This window comes from Procambarus clarkii, chromosome 87 (genome assembly GCF_040958095.1).
Source record: "Procambarus clarkii isolate CNS0578487 chromosome 87, FALCON_Pclarkii_2.0, whole genome shotgun sequence".
Lineage (NCBI taxonomy): Eukaryota > Metazoa > Arthropoda > Malacostraca > Decapoda > Cambaridae > Procambarus > Procambarus clarkii.
Genome location: NC_091236.1, coordinates 9,600,140 through 9,620,465, shown reverse-complemented (window position 1 = coordinate 9,620,465; position 20,326 = coordinate 9,600,140). Strand labels below are relative to the sequence as shown.

Sequence of the window (20,326 nt, the reverse complement as noted above, 5' to 3'; positions counted from 1 at the left end):
TGAAAGCTGCAGTAAAAAAAAAAAAAAATACCCAAACCCTGAGAATAGACAAGTAAACCGTAATGACTTCAGTATCCCCCACAACTTGGCGGATATCAGAGAAAATGGCAGTGGAGCTGGTGGAAAACAACCAACCAGCCCAGCTTATTACTTGTGGAGCTACAAATTTATTTTTCGCCCCTAAATCAACACAACAAATTTATTTTTTGACCCGATATTAATAAATAATAATTAATAATTATTATAAATGAGAAAATCCACTGGGCTATGAGATTATGCGAACCTGCGACCAAGGAATTGCCAGCCGCATACTCTATCACTGTATCACCATAGACTCTGTAGAAATCATACAACCGGATTTCAGCTGAAATCAGGAAGTCATTAGGCCCTTCCTGAAACCTGTCCAAGTTTTACTTATGACAGCCGAGCACTCGGGTGAAGGGTATCCTGTCCTCTTACAAATTATGTCTGAATTCGGCCGTTTGCCCAATTCCAATTTCTTTCTTTATTATGCACCCCATACCCATCCCGTGGGTGGTGGTGTAAAGGATTACAGAGGCACATAATCGGTTCAGGAACTGAACCCTCTAGTTCGTTTAGCTTAGCAAATAACAATGTTTGACGCTAGTTACACAATTATTAATGTTGTATACACATGTACACATTCTCATACATACATGTAAATATATATATATACGTATACATATATACATACACATACATATCTAATCACCCACACAAATACACACATCAATAATCTTTTGTTTCATTCTCTGACGATGTATGCAAATGTTACACTGGGCGGTAGCGGAAAGGGTTACAGAGACACATAATGGGCTCGGACTGAACCCAAAAATTCATTTGGCTAAGCAAGTTACACTATTGATAAGCATGTTACAAAATTTAATGTATATTGTTACATCAACAATAGGTTCCACCATAAGTACAGCACTTGTACTTTTACCAGTACTTTTACCAGTAATGTAAACAGAGGCTCACCTCGTCCGAATGTGAGTACTCAAATTATCTCCTTAAAGATAATTTTCTCTCTGCAGACACGTTTATTTTGGGGTTTTATTTAATTAATATCCATATTATTAATTTTTTTAAAGAAGCTATCTTGTGCCTTCTACATCGAATGTGGCTTGGGAGCAGTGTACTGTAATGTTTTTTAATCTTGTGGCAGGGAATGAGAGAGTGGCCATTTGGGTCAATTTACAACAGCACTGTTGGTGTCTCCTGCGCTTTTGACCGTGTCTGACTGCTATAATGTTACGAGGAGTTGACAGCTGCGTATACTGAGGTTAAGTAATATATAGGGAGATTATAATGTGAGCGGGAGGTATATGAGGCCATGAGTGATGTGGGCAGGAGGCGGTGGTACTCACCTAGTTGTGCTTGCGGGGGTTGAGCTCTGGTTCTTTGCTCCTGGTCCTTACTGTGGTGTGGTCCCTACTGTAGTGACAGGTGGTGATGGGGTCACAAGTATGCTGGACAGGTGGTGATGGGGTCACAAGTATGCTGGGCAGGTGGTGATGGGGTCACAAGTATGCTGGGCAGGTGGTGATGGGGTCACAATGAATGTTTGTGAATGAAAGAATGTTTTTTCCTTATTACATAGCAGAATCTGGTCCAAACTCCTTGATTATTCAAATGAATTCACTTAAAATGCCTGGCTACTTCAATTTAAATTTTGTTTAATACAGTATTGAGAGTGTAAACATCACACGAGAAGTGGTAGTAAGCAAGGCCAGGTAACTCACAAGATTCCCTGTTCACCAAGACCTGTGAAGCAGTAAGATGTTGCTGTGCATGATTTCCTGGAGTGTAGAGTTGCTGGTTCTCTGTTGTGTTGTTCTGTAACATATGGTAATAGAATGGGTATCACCTGTTCTTGTTTTTTTTGTAGGATGATGCCTCTTCACAGCATGAAAGTAGGAAATTACAATGTTTTTATAATGTAGTTTTTTTTTCTTTCAGATTAAATCCTTCAGTGATGGCTGTTCATACTGTTGTAAGAAGTGTCCTTTCTGGATTGAGAAGGGTACATTTCCCTCAGAAACCAACTGCATGTGGAAAAGATTCCCTGACAATGTATGCACATGTTACTCAAGACTGTACCTTGGCTCCCTCCTTGTACAATAACGTTTTATCAACATGTTCAAAAATTGTAAATTACCAGCATTTGTATTCACCACATAAAGTAAATCTCTTGTGGATGCCAGTGAAGAATACAATATATATGCAGGTCAAAGGAAGTTACAAGGAAATTGGCTCAAAAATATTTTATAATTTAAGGAGTTCTTGCAGAAATACAAGGAAAGGAACATACAATAAAATTGTTAATGTTCTTCAGAGGATTTCTAGGTTTAAAGGTTGGGTATGTCAAAGAACAAGATTAAAGCAAATAAGTTTGGGATCTATGTTCTTTGTTTCACCTCAATTATTCAGTAAGCGAAAGGAAGAGAAAATCATCGCTGTTGAGCTTCCCAAAGAGAGAAAGAGGAAGAAAAGAGGAAAGTTGTTTGAGCTGCTGCTAAGTATGTACGAGATTCTGCACATTTGTCTTCGAGCACTTCGCCTTGTCCTTACATTTGCTCCAATTCTAGCCCTCTACCCAGTTACATATTTTGGAAAGACTGCTACTGATGTCTGGTGGAGACTAATGTTAAGAGGTAAGACTGTGCAATACAGTATTTAATTTTTATTACTGTATTTAGAATTTGTTATTTTTTCATATGATCACTAAATACAGTAGAGTAAGGAGTATTTCATCAAACTTAGCATTAGTTTCCTTGGCCTCTTTGTTTCTGCCTAACTCCTGCCACTTGGTTCATATACAGGTCTTTCCTAGTTAACTATAGATCTTATGTAGTTAGGATTTTTTATTCTGCTAAGTTGAACTTTACCTTTTGAAAGGGTTAACTTTGTCTTGAGCTGTATTATGATAAAAACAATATTGCAGATTTATGTGCAACTAAATTATCACATTTTCTCAACATCAACTGGCTTAAAGATACAGGTCTGATGTGTGATCTTGTCAGTACTGGCTCTTGTGCACTCACTGTGAGTATTATTAACTCGCTACAAGAAATTAGTGCCTATTGAGAGGGAGAAGTTTGAGCACATTAATTGTATTTTGTGTACAGTTTCAAGTTCTCTCTTTCTGAGCTTTTCTACTCAATGTCTCATCGAGGTAAAATCCACTGTGTAGGACAGGATTGTAAGTCAGCAAGTTGACATTCTAGCAGAAGTGCCTCTGAAAATCCAGTAAACACTCATGTAAGGTCATATTGGTGCTAGGTAGACATTGAAGAACATTGTCTAGTACTATAGTACTAAATGATGTATGGAAGGTTCATTAAAAAAAAAATGTTTAAGTCCTCCTTGTCCTCATACCAACTATCAGTTGGCACTACAAACTACCAGCTCCACACCCATAATATACTGTAGCTCTCTGGGAATGACTGTTCAGTTTCATGCTGCTGATACTGGAAAGTAGATCTTCCATGTCTCTTCATGATCCTGTTATACAAACATAACAGATTTTATCTTGGTGATCTACCGAGTGATCTACTCAGATTTTTTTTCCTAAATGCCATTTTTTTGTTTTCTAATATTTCAGCCATAGAACTGTCAGGTCCTATCCTAATCAAGCTTGGTCAATGGGCATCTACTCGGCGGGACCTTTTTCCTGACTCGTGTTGTTCCCAATTTTCTCGCCTTCAGAGACGGGTCAAACCACATTCATGGAAACACACAGTGAATCAAATGAGAAGAGCTTTTGGTCCAAACTGGAGAAAGATTTTTATAAAATTTGATAATGATTGTAAACCAATTGGATCTGGTTGTGCTGCACAGGTGAGTTCAAGTTAGGCTTCTAATTGTATTTTAAATTCTGTTTGTCTTAATTCTTATACACTATTGTACTGCATACACAGATCAGGCCAGTTTTCTTTTAAAATAGGTAAAAGCTGTTAGGAGATGAACATACCCTGTAAACATTTTATTGAATTATTAAAAATAGTTTTTAGCTAGTCCTGGTAAGCTAACCAAATTATTTTCTCCATTTTTCTGAGTTATAACACTGTAGGATGCTCTTTTAAACAAGGTTTGCATTGAGGTTGACACACTGCACCGGTGCAGGGGAGATCTTTTCAGACATGCTTGATGGGTCATACAGTAACTTCAGAATGCACAATAAAGCCCCATGAACAGTAATGTCCATGCTACTAAGTTCAATCACTGGGTGATTGAACTTAGTAGCATGGACAAAATTAACATAGGGATGCAAACATTTCTTGATGGAGCACACAGCTTATATTAGTAATTATGCACTGGTAATATTAGTAATTATGGTAATATTAGTAATATGCACTGTCCCATTCTTACTAATATTACCACCAAAAGGCTAAGCAAAACATGGTTTACATAATTCATACTTCAGTCATTAAAAAGAACAAAACTTGAAAGAAATATGGGTAGAGGTTATTTCCAAAGAAACAACAAATAAGTACTCTACCATGCTAAGATAATAAAGAACTAGTACAAATTACTGACAAAATGAATTTAATCAAATAAAGATAGCATGAAGAAATGTGGACAACAATTTTGAAGGTATTAAGATGAAAGCACTAATAAAAGTCCTTAGTGAAAAGGAACAGGTCCAGTTATATTGTAATGCATAGGCATGCATTTCTTTTCATACATATATTACGAATTTAAATTTTATAAAAATACAACAATATAAATAAAATATATAGGATTGGTATCTTTTACTCATTTACAGGCAACTCTAAATCTGGTAGAGCATTCTTTATGATGAACAGTGTTAGGTAATGGCCAGTCATTGTCACAGTGAAGTTTATTAATAATTAGTAATATGTCAATAGGAATTTGAATTGTGTTAAACAATAGTCTTGTTACAAATAATGTGCTTCAGGTCTATAAGGTATGGATGTCCTCAGAAGCTATTCCTGACCATGAGATTCTGGAGGAAATTCTTGCAGAAATGGATGATGATAGCCCCAGCATAGATGAAGGTGAGGAATTTAAATGCTCTCATGAAGACTATCTATACTGCCTTATAACTCATATAATTACTCTCATCTTATTTTTCTCACTGGTTTCTTTAGCAACTATAGTCATCCACTTTTTATATATCTTTTTAGATATGGAGTGAAAGCTCATTTCACTCCATATCTAAAATAATACAAAAACAAATGTTGTAACAATTCAAAGAGGGCATTATAATTATCCTTATACAGTAATTAAATACTGTACATGCTTACAGTAAAACACATTAGGTCTAACCAAGATTAGTAGCTAAAGCTGCTAAATGTCAGCATACTACACAACTAGGCAACTGAGTAAATCTGTGAGGCACAATAAATACAGAAAGTTAACAATTTGATATAATGATGCTTGCAAACGAGAATGCAGTGAACTGAATTATTCATTATAATATTTAAAAATATCACATTCCCTCCTTGATATTGTTCACTATTGGTATGTAAACACAGCAGATAGCTTGAATATAAACTTCTAACTGTGACACTAATTATAATGCATGATCCTAATCCCAGCCAAAATAATCAGGCGGTGGTGACACACGCAAACTTTCTGAGAGCGTCTGCCAGAGAACATCGTCACTGGATATCTCTCACAGTAATTCATAACCTTGAATACTATGTGTAATATGATAATCCATCATTCTTATCCTTTATCCTATTTCATGGACTAAAGAGGGCTGGTTTTTTGTAATCAGACTCTGCATCATCTTGCTTTGTTTCCAAATCATGTGAAGATACTGTAGATTAACATCTGTCTGCATACCTAATGATAGCACAAGTTGGATTAACATCAGTGAGCTCAGTTTGATCATTCTCTAGAGGGGCATTCTTACTAGACGAAACAAATGTTGAAGTAGCATTGGACCAAGGGTTCTAAGACTTGATGGCAATGAACTACTGGGAGTTGAGCATCACTGAAATCTGAATAACCTTGTGTGGGGTTGTATTAGTAAGAATACTGTAGATAAAAAGAGACCTAACTGAGTGTAATGCATCTGAGAGCATCAATTCTTAATGTTCTGTTTGATCATGTGACTTCAATGTTAAAAATAGCCTTCAATGTGATACCATTGTACTATTCTACCTGTAGGATGGTAGATACTTGTTTTACACCCTTTTGAAGTAGGAACCAGTCTCCGTGGTGTAGTGGCAAGACACTCGCCTGGCATTCCGCGAGCGCTTTGTCATGGGTTCGTATCCTGGCCGGGGAGGATTTACTGGGTGCAAATCCTTAACTGTAGCCTCTGTTAAACTCAACAGTAAAATGTGTACTTGGTTGTAAAAACGGTTCTTCGCGGCGGGGATCGTATTCCAGGGACCTGCCCAAAATGCTATGCATACTAGTGGCTGTACAAGAATGTAACAACTCTTGTATATATCTAAAAAATAAAAGAAGGTATGCTTTGAAGCCCGGGATATAAAGGAGGTACCTCTGAATGGAAAAAGCATGGCATACATAGACTAAATATCGCTTCGAGGCAATTGACCCATTGAAGTGCATGTTAGAGCTTGGAAATGCAAAAAGGAAGCAAGTGTAGCCATCAACAACAGTGAACATATATGGATTATGGGTCAATAATGGTAGGGGGGGCCCCCCTTGAAATCAATGCTTTGCTGCTCCTAAGGCTGAGTTACTTCAAGTGTTGTTTCTGATGGGTGGTGGAGCCAGGGGGGCTTCAATTGTGCACAAACATAATAATAATAATAATAATAATTAATAATATTTTATTTAGGAAAAGTACATACATAGATGCAGAGTTACAAACATACTGTTGGATATTATAGATAGAGATAGTACATACAATACCTAAAGTTACTAATACTCATAGCGTTTTGGGCAAACGCTCGGCAACATTACTAGATGCACATGTTTTTCTTACATCTTCTGTTGAGTATGGGTGGTTTATTGATCTCATAAAGTGTAAGTTCTAAGTCACTCCAGGATAAGCACATGATGAATTTCAGCAAGTAAATACTGGAAATGTTGAACAGCGGAATGCTCTGGTCAATATTTTGGGAGCCACATATATTTGTTCAGGGCGATACCATATGGAATAGCTAAAGGATGCTAGCTCCATCTACTCCATTTTATTAGAGTAATGTAGAGTAACTTTCTCACACTTGTGTAGTCTCTCCATCTTCTGTCCTTTGCCACTTACAAAGGGGGAGTCGGTTAGGGGTGAACAGATGTGTGTTGAGCTGGGCTTGTGAGGTACTCATCTCCATAGTGAGGTATTTACCTCAGTTTTTGCTCTCTTTTTCATTGACAAATGCATATTAACCCTGTTTAATTCAGCACCTGGTTTTGCCATAGGTCCCATTCCACCTGCACCTAGCAGATTCTTGATCCATTTACATGTTGTATTTGAGAACTGTGTAATGAGGTTTGTTTGGAATTGGCTAATTACCAAACATTCTTGAAGGAAGTTTTGGAAGTTTGGGACACTTTCATTTTAAGGGTAGGTCACCTTGGTAGTCGGATTTATCTGATCCAATCTTGCTCCCTGCCTCATGTAGTGAGAAGTTGGTGTGATGATGGCACTTGCTTCCTGTGGGTAATGCTCGTCACAGAAGCCTGGTTTGTCAGTTGTGGTCTGATAGTAACAGAGCACTAAAGCTTTGGTAGCTACTGAGGTGTAACCCAGAAAAGGCCATTTCATTAGTCAGTGCTTTATTTTTACACAATTTGTTAACTTAACATTAATTAGTCTACTCTCCTCTCAACTGTCTGCATCATTTCAGTCCTGATTCATGCATCCTAAATAAATACTGTATTTCTGCTAAATGAATCTATTCAAAACTATTTTATATGCAGTATATATATTTGCTTTCAGTTTATTTACAATTAGGACCATATCCAACAGTTTAGGAACTTTAAGGTGTAAACTGGTGTCTGATCATGTGTGGAAGCACTACTGTGGGAGAAGTAAATGGGTGACCTTACTCCCACTGATAGTGATTGAATTTCCAGGACTTGAAGTTATGGGATTTGGAAGACTCTTCAGTTCGGAAAAAGTTTTGGAATTGGAACAGGCTGTTGCCTTGAGGGAGTGGCGAGAGCTTCGGGACCTGAAGAGGAACCAAGAAAGAGAGGAGAGAGAGAAGGAAGAGCAGTTGGCTCAGCAGTTTTATGCTGGTAACTGGTTTTTGAAATAAATTCTTATATGTTGAATCTTTACAGTGGCTGAAATGATATTACAAAGTTAACATAGCGAGTGTTGATCTTGAAGACAAAAGTGTTTAAAGAGCAAAAGTGTGTATAAAGGAATTCGTATAATTTAATCAATTACAAAATATTTATGATACAAGATTATGTGAGAGATTGATTAACCACCATGCTGCGCGGCCTTAAAATATGACATTCCCGTTGTGTGCCGAAAATAAATTCTTTGTAAAAAATTATTTTATCTTGTATTGTTCAAATTCAGTCTCTGATCACGGGAAACTAAACAAAAAAATAAAATTGTATGTGACATACTTCAGCCCTGATGGAGCTGAGAAGTTGAGCAAGTCATGGGCACTGAGCGATGGAGTGCCCGGGGTCACTCGACCCCGCTACCCCGTGGGCTGGCAGTTGCTGCGATTTTAATTTTTTACAGTTATTTTGATGATTCTCATTTGTTTCTTCTCTGTTTTTTTGCTGTAATATTATTCAAAGGTGTGTAATTTGTGGAATTTATAAAGTTCAATGTGTGGAACATTGCTATGCTCAAAATTATGAGATTCATATATGTGACATGTATTTTATATTCTACGATCAATCAAACAGTGTTTTTGCTGTTATTACACTATATACACACATTGTATAAACCTATCTACATATGTGTTCACCATAACGAACTACTAAGTTGGTATGATGAGTCCAAACAACAAGAAGAGTGGCCGTGACACAGCAGCTAGCAGACGCCACCTCCCTCCCTCCTTCACCACCTCAGTCGGCACGCATTCCTCCTCCCATCATACTTATATTATTTTTATTACACTATTTACACACATTATATATAAGTATCTACATGTTTTGTTCACAATAACTACAACTAAGCTGGTATGGTGTCCAAGCAACAGTGTGGCCACAAAAATGAGAAATCATTTCAAGATTCTTAGATGGACCAAACAATGTCAGTGTTTTGTGGCTAGTACTGTGAACATCTTGAACAGCATTGTGTTCACTGATATCTGAACATTGTACACAATCTTTATCACAGTCAGGCTCTTCTGTAATACTGTCATGGCTAAATAATACCAGTTACATACATATTTTGACTTTAGGCAATGCTGTGGTCAAAGGCTGAACAGCAGTGCTGTTAGCTCATGCTGCGTGCGCCAGCCTTGGTTGCTCACTCAGTACTGAGGCTCTCACACCTGGGAATGTTGCCCAAGATTTAAAAAAAATATGATGTCTGTTTACTAGAGCCCTGAGGAAGCTGATGTGAACCCTGTGTAGCCACGGGCATTTTGAATCTTACGCCATACCTATGCTCTGTGCACCCCTGATCTAGCTCCTCAAGGTGCTCTGCGCAGTGCGGTGGTTAAAGGAATTAAATATTTTATTGTGTGAAGAATTGTGCATATGGAATGTGTGTGTGATAGATGAGATTGTTTTAGAATCCATGATACACACATACTGAGAATTCACTAAATTTAATTATGTTTAGTGTTTTATTATCTAATTGTGGTTTGCACTTCAGGTTGGCATAATGTCTGAGAAAGTCTGTTCTTGCAGGAGGTGAAAGACAACATGAGGGAGAAACAGAGGTGAATAAAGAAGTTAGTGTGTTGTCTATAGTAGAAGATTTAGCAAGTGATGTATTAAACAGCGAAGAACAAACACCTGAGCCTAAAGTGTTGAATGATGGGAAGAGCATGGAGCCAGCTGAGACGACTTACTCCCTGGTAGAGGTGATTTCACTCTCACAGCTTTCTCTTGTCAACCTCTCTTGCTTTCTCTTGTCATATAGCATTTGGGAATAAATTTATTTGCTTATTTTTCTTTATTAGTCTACATAATTCATGATTTAAATTCTCTTTCTGGGGGGAGCCCCGGAAGCTCCGAGGAGCTTCCAGGTCTCACCCAGAAAATGGCGTTTCATTACATTCAACGCTGGTTTTTTTCTTCATATGTTTAATTATGATGTGCATGTAATTATCTATATGTAGCTGCAGAATGACAGCTAGGCTAATAGTGTCCCATTTTCCTTAGTCTTTGTTATGTAAAGTTTTGAAACTTGCAGCAGTGCCGGGACACACCACCTTTTCATATAGTTTATTCCATCCGTCAAAAAGCTGTTTGTGAAAGAGAATTCTTGTTCGTTATTTTGGTACCTTTGTTTCTGTAATTTGAAACTGTTTTCTCATTCTTGATTTTGAATTTCAAAAATTCTTTTTCTATTACATTGATTCTTCTCATTATTTTGTATGTATGGTAGTGATTATACTTCATCTTTTTCTTGTCTACTAGATTTGGCATTTTAGCACCTTCAACCTTTCCTTGTAACATTTTTTTTTTGTTCGATCTGGGAGCCATTTAGTGCCATTGCTTTGCACCTTTTCTATATATATATATTTGAGCGTGTGTGTGCGTGCCTGGGAAAGGGTGGTACCTTTCACTTATCAATCTTGAACCTATTTATTACAGGAGTGGCAAGAAAGTGGTCTTGACAAGTCTTTGCCAGTGGAGGAAGCCCCTCCAGATGACTTGGATGGGCTGGTGCCAGTAGCCATTAAAGTTCTTCACCCAGGTGTACAGGAAGCCTGCAGGTAAACTTGGCTATATCCAGGGTCTCATGTTGTTTTGTCCAGCATACAAAGTACATTGGTTGACTTGAATTTGTAATATCATAAATTTTCATATATGTGAAGAATATGAATAGGTACAAGAGAAGGTGGAAGGTTAAATAGTCACACTACATAGTCCCTCACTTTCGATATACTTTGCCCACTTTCATGGGCAGTATATCGAAAAGGTGTTCATAGGATCGAATCACTTTACCATAGGCACAGTACCCATTGTAATCAGTATATAAAACCTATAAATTTGGAACAAATTATATAAGAAAGACCAAGTTATTTACCTTAAATAACCTTGTAAGAGTTCACAATTTTTTAAGAAAAGATTTGAAAAATACATATATATTTTTTATATTTTGCTTAGTATCTTGTTAATGATAGTACAGCTTTTGTGTTTAGTCATTATACCTACACTTGGTCTTACAGGAGAGACCTGTGGCTAATGAAGACTTGTGCCTGGTTTATCACATTAATCTTTCCACCTATCAAGTGGCTCTCCCTTCCTCAATGTGTAGATGAGTTTGCTGAAGTTATGGAAGCGCAGGTGAGTGCATACGTGTATGATAGTTGTTGCAGCATTTTTGATAATTTTATAACTTGATTAACAATTATCTGCACATTGCTTAGATATCATTTAGTAGTGAAATTTTAATTTAATAACAATATGTCGGCTAGGAAAGCAAGTCAGCCATTGTGACAAATATTCATAGTATAATCTTTAATCTTTCAGATCAACCTATCGATAGAAGCTGAGAATTTGGAAAAATTTTCAGAAAACTTTGCTGGAGTTCCCTTCATTAAATTTCCCAGACCATTAAGGCCATATGTGACCAGAAAGGTAAGAGACTGGAGGCTGCTGACCATGTATTATATGATCTGCAATAACATAACACTATCCCAGTTACATTAACTGAAAGTGTTTGTTATTTATGTTATAGCCTTAGTTTCTCAGGCATGTAGTTAGATGAATGATGGGATATAGACATTATTGGATGAATTCTGGATGCATTAGTTACATTGAATAAATGCCTAAACTGTTAACTTGGTTACATAATGTGAAGGATTGATGTATTGGCATACATAATAATGGATGGTTGATTAGCTGAACAATGTGATTGAAATACAGTTCTGACTTGTTAGAATACTTGCCACTACTTACTCTTTAAGATCTGCATTAACTGGCATTAAGGTGTTGATACCTTAGCCTTATTTTTAGAACCTAAGATTAACTACAGTATTTAAATCCATGATTTGTAATTTGTGAAAATAATTTTTGTAATTATATTTGGATAAAAGTATAGGTATGTTGATGGAGAGCTAATTAAATTGTGTGAAATACAGTTAATCTGAAGGATGATGTCCTGGAAGTGGTAAATTTTTTTTAAATCCTTGGGATGTTTTGGTCCATCCTGAACCTTTGTCAAATCATGCAGTGACTTAATGATGACTTGTTGATAGTTCAGGAAGAACTGAAATGTTGCTACTTTCTTTATTTTCATATGTGTAGGGTGGGTGTTTAATTTTTGGCCATGTTATTGTTACTTATTATCTCCATATTTGTTATCAAATTTATATATTTAAAACAAGGACTTAAATTTAAGCTAATCAGCTCCGACAGTCATTTTAAATACACACAAGTATTTTTTGGCAGGTATTGGTGGAAACATATGAGGATGGGGAGCCAATGATTAACATTATTAGGTCCACTGAAGAAGAAACATCAGAAGAATTAAAGAAGCGATTGGCTGAGATTGGTGTTGATGCGCTATTGAAAATGGTTAGTACTTTGTGGGGCTCAATATACACATAAACACTTAGTAAATAACCCCAATTTGAAACATTTTGTAATTATTCTCAGGAAACTTGTATATATAATCGGTTAAATTTTTATCAGTGTTTTAACAGTTTAAAAAGCTGAATAACATTCAACAATTGTCAGATATTAGATCTTCTCTTGCTTAGAATTTTCCTGATGTTGCCTATATCTTTTTGCCATTTCTTACGTAAATGCTGCTTTAGTTCTTATTAAATTATACATATACAGTACTGTACTCATATACATACAGATACAATCATGTTATTTTTTTTTTAAATACCTGTTTAGTACTTCCTCTTTGTCTTGGTACTGGATTTTATTATTTCTATTTGTAATTTGTGTCTTAATTTATGCATTACTTGTTCCTAAGCAGTTTGTTTTAATGATTCTTCCATGTTACATAATCATTATATAAAATCAATGTTTAATCTTCAATTTTTTTTATTTTTTAATATTTTTTGGTACTGTTTAAACTGCGCACCTGTCTAACATATTCAATTGAAAATACATCCAGCAGTTTTTGTATAACAACATTACAGTATTTATTAAGTCATTCAACATTACAGTGCCGTGCAGAACTTGCATTAGGAAGCCACATATTAATATTCATTTCTTGAAGACGATGAATCACAATAACATGACAGAAGATATGATGACCAAACCACACACCAGAAGATGAAGAGACAACGACGTTTCAGTCCGTCCTGGATCATTATCGTCGACTGGACCACGCATTTGAATGGGGTCCTGACGGCTGAGTGGACATCGCTCAGGATTCATAGTCCTAAGGTTGTGGGTTCGATCCTTGGTGGAGGCGGAAACAAATGGGCAGACTTTCTTTCACCCTGATGTTCCTGTTCACTTAGCAGTAAATAGGTACCTGGGAGTTAGACAGCTGCTATGGGCTGCTTCCTGGGGATGTGTAACAATAAAGGAGACCTGGTCGAGGACCAGGCCTCGACCAGGCCTCAAGGACGCTAAGCCCCGAAATCATCTCGAGATAACCTCAAGAAGAAGATAAGATATGGTCCAGGGCGGACTGAAACATCGTCGTCTCTTCATCTTCTGGTGTGTGGTTTGGTCATCATCCATTTCCTTGAACTTTATGAATGTTTTCTGGGGATAAAGAGTATAGGATAGAAATCCAGGACAATTCCCTCATCTTTCTTTTTATAAATGACTGACTGTATAGAATTTGTATCATATTTTCTAAAAGTACTAGGTGCATTAGTAATATTATAAAACAATTTTGAATGGTTAATTTGTCACTATTAATAATGTGTAACATGTATTTTCTCACAGGTATTTGTAGACAACCTAGTTCATGGAGATTTGCATCCTGGCAATATGCTTGTGCAGCACAATGATACGGGTCAAGAAGGTGCAAACTTAAATACTGGGGACACCATGCGCATCATAATGGTGGATGTTGGGTGTGACACTTTTGTCATGGATGTTCAACCGGATCCAAATCCTCTGCGCATCTGCCTCTTGGACTGTGGTATTGTGTCAAAACTCAGTGAACAAAATCTAGCCAACATAAAGGCTGTATTTAAGCAAGTTGTACTTGGAGATGTAAGAATTTTGGAATTTCACATTGCATTAAGATGTTCAAGTATAAGTAGGGTCATGCATATCTTAGCTCTAAGAATTAACCAACTTTGTTGCTTTGTTGGAATTCATCTAGTCTCCATTCCCAGCTTCTCATAGACTTCATGTACATTTAACATTCGTTGGTTTTATTATCACAGAGGCTTATAGCATGCATCACTTTCCTTCTTGGCATCCCTATTTTTATCAGCATGTGCTTGTTAATTATCATTATTACTACAGTATTCATATTTCCTAATAATTTAACAAGCTCTTTAAATTTAGCTTTATATTATTAAACTAGCAAAAAAATGCTACAGTCTGTCTAGCTTGCATCCATGAACTGTGTGCACCAGCACAAATGTGTAGTGTTATTACACAATCTGAAGTACTGTATATCATACCAGGCATGGAATGGATTTCCATTTTTTATAGTGCATTTATGTTTACCAAAAAAACATAGGCATCCATCAGGATTTAAGTAGGCTTTTTTTAAACTTATTTTCATATTGTCACATAAACATGGCAGACTGTAAATTAGTAAAATAGCTCTTGAAAAGTATGTGTGCAATAGGTATTCTGGGGCAATTCTATAAACATAAAGGGCTCAAGATCTTTCAAAACCCTCCTTCTAAATATAGGAGGCATTCATAGTCGAAATCATTTGGTGTTCAAGGGAAAGTTGATAAACACCTCCAAAGAGTACCATATCAACCTGGCTGTAATTGATATGTCAGACATTATGCAACAGCATCTAAAATCGTGTTTGACCAAATCATCAACCGGCAGGCCTGATCAGAGACTTTGCTACACGTACATTGAACTTAGCTGAAGGTAAGTTCACCTGTTGTTGAAGTCTGGTCATCATGAGCCCTTGCTGGGAATATAATCCAGTATGAGGTCAGAAGTAGGTTGCCAGTTGACATTAGGTTATAATGTATGTGAATATCACAACACATTTAAAGATATCCGCTTAAAGCATTGAGGTAAAGAACAAGTTATATGAGTGAGTACTAAATAGGTAAGGGCAGCTGGGGGTAGGAGGCAGGGACAAGAGTGCATGTGACTAAGACTGACAAAGAAGGTTGGATGGAGGGACAAATAGGTGACAGGTTGGTTGGGTAAGTCATGTATTGCAATTAAAATACTATACAATGCTTTAAGACTAATTTTTATTATCAAATAATACTAAATTATCATTACTGTAGTTATTACAATGCATTAACTTTTAACAAACTAAATGTTTTTATAGTAATAGAAGTTGGCCAATAGGCAATCAACAACTGTACTGTTTCTTAGTAGAGTGCAATAGACAGTATATGACAGCAGTACGTCAGTGTGGACAGTTTTGGTAGTTACTGGTGCACTACAGTAAGCCTACTGACAGCATGATAGCTAAATTTAAACATTACTTCTTTATTGTAAACATGAAGGTGTAACAAATCTTGGGATAGGTTTTATTAATGTATTCTTTAATTACTGTATTATTTTCTGGAGTTGTCTCGATGGTTTCAGGGAGCCACTGAGGCCCTACCAGAAAGAGTTTTTTTTTTTTAGATATATACAAGAGTTGTTACATTCTTGTACAGCCACTAGTATGCGTAGCGTTTCGGGCAGGTCCCTGGAATACGATCCCCGCCGCGAAGAATCGTTGTTACAACCTAGTACCCATTTTACTGTTGCGTTGCGTTAAACAGAGGCTACAGTTAAGGATTTGCGCCCAGTAAATCCTCCCCGGTTAGGATACGAACCCATTTTATTACATTCAACACTGTTTTTTTGCCAGCATGATGGTATATAACATTTGCAACATAGTAGCAACAATCATTCTCTTCATTATAGCACCTAACATTCCAAAACATAATAGGACAAAAATACTACTACACTATTTTAGCAACTACCATCCCAGCATGATGGAAACCAATATTCCCATCATGACAAACTTTTCAGCATGATTGTAACTAACATTCTGACTGATAGAACTAATATTCCCAAGGTAAAACATCCAACTCGCATTTTGTTGTCTATGTGGATGCTTTGTTCCTAAAGGTTTAAAATACTTACAGGGTGAATCAGTAGCAGACCTCTTCTTGAATAATAGTGAACATCAGTGTCATGATCCAGATGCTTTCAAGACAGAAATAACAGAACTTGTGCAGACTGCCAGAGAAAACACTATTTCTCTGGGGCAGGTAAAGTATTTATTATTCTGTAACTGCAATTAAAATTGTGCAGTGTGTCTACCTAATTATAGTTCAATACATGGTGTAAACAATGCATCCTTTCATTTATGCATAAAGTTTCATCTTGTTTATACAGGGTACTGTATAAGTTTCCAGTTGAAACCGGTAGTAAATATGTTACAAAGCATAACAATACAGAGCATTCCTGGTTGTGTATGTTTCAAGACCAAGGTTTTTGGACTTAAAAAATATTATATAATATATGTACTTTGACATAGCTATTTATATATACACAATGCATTGTAAAACAATGAACAATGGGGAAGGGCTGGCAGTGCAAGATGTGTTGCCATACAAATCAATATCTGTTTTAAACCTACAAAATTGAGTGAGATGATTATGACGGTGGGCTACTTGGCAGGTGAACAAGAATGGTTAATGATGTTCATTTTCTACATGGACTGTGAACATGTTAAAATTTTATTGTATATTAATAATCTTAATGCTGTATTTTTAAAGTTGCATTTTTTTGTGACTGCAGTGATTTGCAGAGCACCTTGTATCTGGTGCTATTTGGTCTGCTACATTATCTCAAAATCAGTTTTTAAGAACTACCTCAGAATTTGTGTGAGGCAGATTTCAGAATTGCCAGCAAATACTGTAATTTTCAGTTTATTGGTCAAATTTGTACACCAGTTTAATATTTTGTGTACATAAATGATATGTTTCCTATAATGCAATCAGTTATCTGATAGGCCTACTTTCCCATCCCAACCAATTTACCTACCTGTACCACAAATTTTGCAGCCACCACTACCACAATCATTACAATTATCTTCAGTATGACCCACCGTAGACAGTGTGAAAAGTCCTCCACTGTGTAACTACAGTGTTGGCCAGCCCTGCCTACAAGTTCCTAGCCTGGGATCTTGCCTTAGGAAGCTACCATATACTGCTTAGATACCTACTTAAATATTTACAAAAATTATATATGGGTAAAGGTTTTTTAAGTATAACAGAAACAGCATACTGTATTAAAATTGGTGCAAGGAAAGGAACTTGACATGTTTTTTTACCAATATAACTATAAACCCTATTTTGTATCTATAAATGTTTCATGAATCAACTTATTAAATGAAAATGTCATTTATAAGTTGGTGCCTGACAAAATGTAATTAACAACATAACTTCTTATGAGTAGTATTACAAAAAAGAGAACTTTGTTATGTTTAACCACTATCACCTATTTTGCAGGTGGATGTGGGAATGCTTCTGCAGCAGGTCCTGAGCATTCTTTTGCGGCACCGTGTGCGCCTGGAATCAGCATTCAGTGCAGTTGTCCTGGCAATATTCGTCTTGGAAGGTCTTGGAAGAACACTGGATCCAAACATGGATATATTAGAAAGAGCAAGACCAATATTAGTAACAGGAGAGGTTTATCGCTGATCTTCTCACGTGACAATCATGCAGGGAAATAATGTCATTGGAATGAGAAATTTTTGAAAGTATAATTAATATTTGTGGAATGATTGACCATTTAGCAGGTTATATGACCAAAATTAGTGGTATAGTGTAGCAGGTTTGGTGAGGAAGACCGAGCAGGGGCAAGGCGTGGTGAGGAAGGCCAGTCGGGGCTGATGTGGTGAGGAAGACCAAGCAGGGCAGGTATGGCGAGGAAGACCAAGTAGGACAGGTGTGGTGAGGAAGCCCAATCAGGGCCAATATGGTGCTCACTCCAGAAATACTGAATACATTTTGGGAAATTATCAATGATATCTAGTATCATTTATAAAAGTAATGGAGATACTGTAACTGTTATAGGTAAGGTAATTGTTATAAGGTAAGGTAACTGCAAGGTTAAGTGGCTGGATGGGCATTGGAGTGGTACGTTTGTTGGTAGGCAGATATGTATATTGCTGAATGTAGAAGTTGAGAAGTATTAATTTATTGAGCATTGGTGGCGAGGCATATTGTTTTATCTAAATACCAAAGAACACATTAATTATTTAATTGAATAGCATATGTAATGGTAATAATTTATTTACAGTAATAATGTACTTTAGTTTATATATGTGAAGTTGGGCAAAATTTAAAGAGCCATGTTATTTCTAAATTCCATATTGTTTTGATATTTTGAAAATAATAAGCTAATTATTACATTAAATTATTATTATTACTATATCCATTCGTCAGTTGACATGTCCGCGTTTACCACTTTCATGGGTGCTTTGTTTAGCACTTTACCTTGATAATTACTTCAGGGGGTGGGAAGGAGTATATATGTAGTATGATGATATTGGAGAGTGCTCTCTTGTGATGAAAACAAAACATATATATGAGATTGAGTTAGAAAAAATGCCATTATATGCAGTTTAAGAAGTTATTGAGCAATTTGGTAAATTATAGGATGTATAAGTAGCTTGCTTTTTCAGGTACAGTATTAAGATCCTGGACAGTTTGCAGGTTCTGACAACATTTATGACATGTCACCTTTGCCATTGACTTTGAGAACATTTTGTGTATCTGCTCACATGGCAGTAAATTAATAAAACTGGATGAAATATTTGTAGTAGCATGCCAGGAGAGTAGTGATGTTTAACATTATTCAAGTAAAATCTAGTCAGGCAACATCCTTTTGGAGTCATTACATCTTCCATGGTTGGTGCTTATTCTGTTTTCTTATTTGTTTTCTGTTAGCCCATTTGGCTATACAATGTTGTATCCCCAAAAAATGTGTTAAATATATGAAACTGTCCAGATTTAGTGTTTACTGTTTCCATGCAGTTTCTCTACTTTTGTTTACCGAATCCCATGTATTTGTGATTTTCATCCTAAAATTTTGTGTATAGTATTCAAATGATATCTGCACCAGCACCATCATCTGACTTTCCCTTCATTTTTTTTATTTTTATTTATTTATATATACTGTACAAGAGTTTTTACATTCTTGTACAGCCACTAGCATGCATAGCGTTTCGGGCCAGTCCTTAATCCTATGTGCCTCGGAATATGACCCCCCCAAATAGTTTAACGACCAGGTACCCATTTTACTGTTTCGTAAACAGGGGATACAGTTAAGGATTTGCACCCAGTAAATCCTCCCTGGCCAGGATACGAACCCAGCCCAAAGAGCTCGTGAAACGCCAGGTGAGTGCTTTACCACTATGCCACGAGGACTAATTTTAGTATATTTGGAATGAGTATTTCTTTATATACTTCACATCATGATGGTTTCTGAAGCTCTTCAGCTCTCCATAACTATACAAACTACTCATTAATAGTCATAGACATGAAATTCACAGTTTTCCATGAGCAGCAAGCCTGTCATTGTCTCAAGCTTCTGTTGTAAACTCCTACATTGCACTCGCCATACTATTACATATGGCGGGTGAAATGTAGCATCTTAAGGAGTGCATCAATGTATGCATTAATACATTGCATTGCATTGATCAATGCAGCGAGTGCATCTTAAGGAGTGCAAACACTCCTTAAGATACCTTTCTCAACCATCTTTATTAAGTTTAGTGTCTTTTCATAAGTACTCGCACAAGCTTTATTTTGGGTTTCCTTGTTGAATCTGGCTCATTACCTGCATTTATAGCTAACATTATGTAAGGATATTTCCTAATTTTGGATGCACTGCATATCCAAAGATAATACAGGAATAAAAGTTTGTTTTGCCAATTTTGGAGAAAATTGGTTGATGTCAACCTCAGCCACAGATGGCAGCACCTTAGACTTTATTATTTTCTTATTTATTTTCAAGTAACATAAAAGTTCTTAACTCTTTCATTTTTTATTCAATTTACATGAAACTTATACCTTATATGTAGAGTGTATGTCTCTAAAATCGGAAGTTTGTTTGTTTCTCTTAAGTT

General features: G+C 36.4%; 1 protein-coding gene across 4 annotated transcripts; it reads left to right on the top strand.

Moving 5' to 3' along the window:
• Nucleotides 1-813: 813 nt before the first annotated feature.
• Nucleotides 814-19,207, top strand: LOC123747044 (uncharacterized aarF domain-containing protein kinase 2). Of its 4 annotated transcripts, none has more exons than XM_069317384.1 (13): nt 910-1,010; nt 1,981-2,675; nt 3,626-3,861; nt 4,943-5,042; nt 8,044-8,208; nt 9,796-9,971; nt 10,708-10,829; nt 11,286-11,403; nt 11,590-11,697; nt 12,511-12,636; nt 13,978-14,250; nt 16,332-16,457; nt 17,703-19,207. In XM_069317384.1, the coding sequence occupies exons 2-13, from the start codon at nt 1,997-1,999 to the stop codon at nt 17,892-17,894; spliced, it is 2,421 nt and encodes an 806-aa protein (XP_069173485.1). In that variant the 5' UTR covers nt 910-1,010; nt 1,981-1,996; the 3' UTR covers nt 17,895-19,207. The 4 variants fall into 4 exon arrangements, with proteins under 4 accessions (XP_069173487.1, XP_069173485.1, XP_069173484.1 ...); XM_069317383.1 differs by lacking the exon at nt 910-1,010 and adding an exon at nt 1,164-1,303; XM_069317386.1 differs by lacking the exon at nt 8,044-8,208 and having other exon boundaries at nt 814-1,010.
• The last annotated feature ends 1,119 nt before the right edge of the window (nt 19,208-20,326 follow it).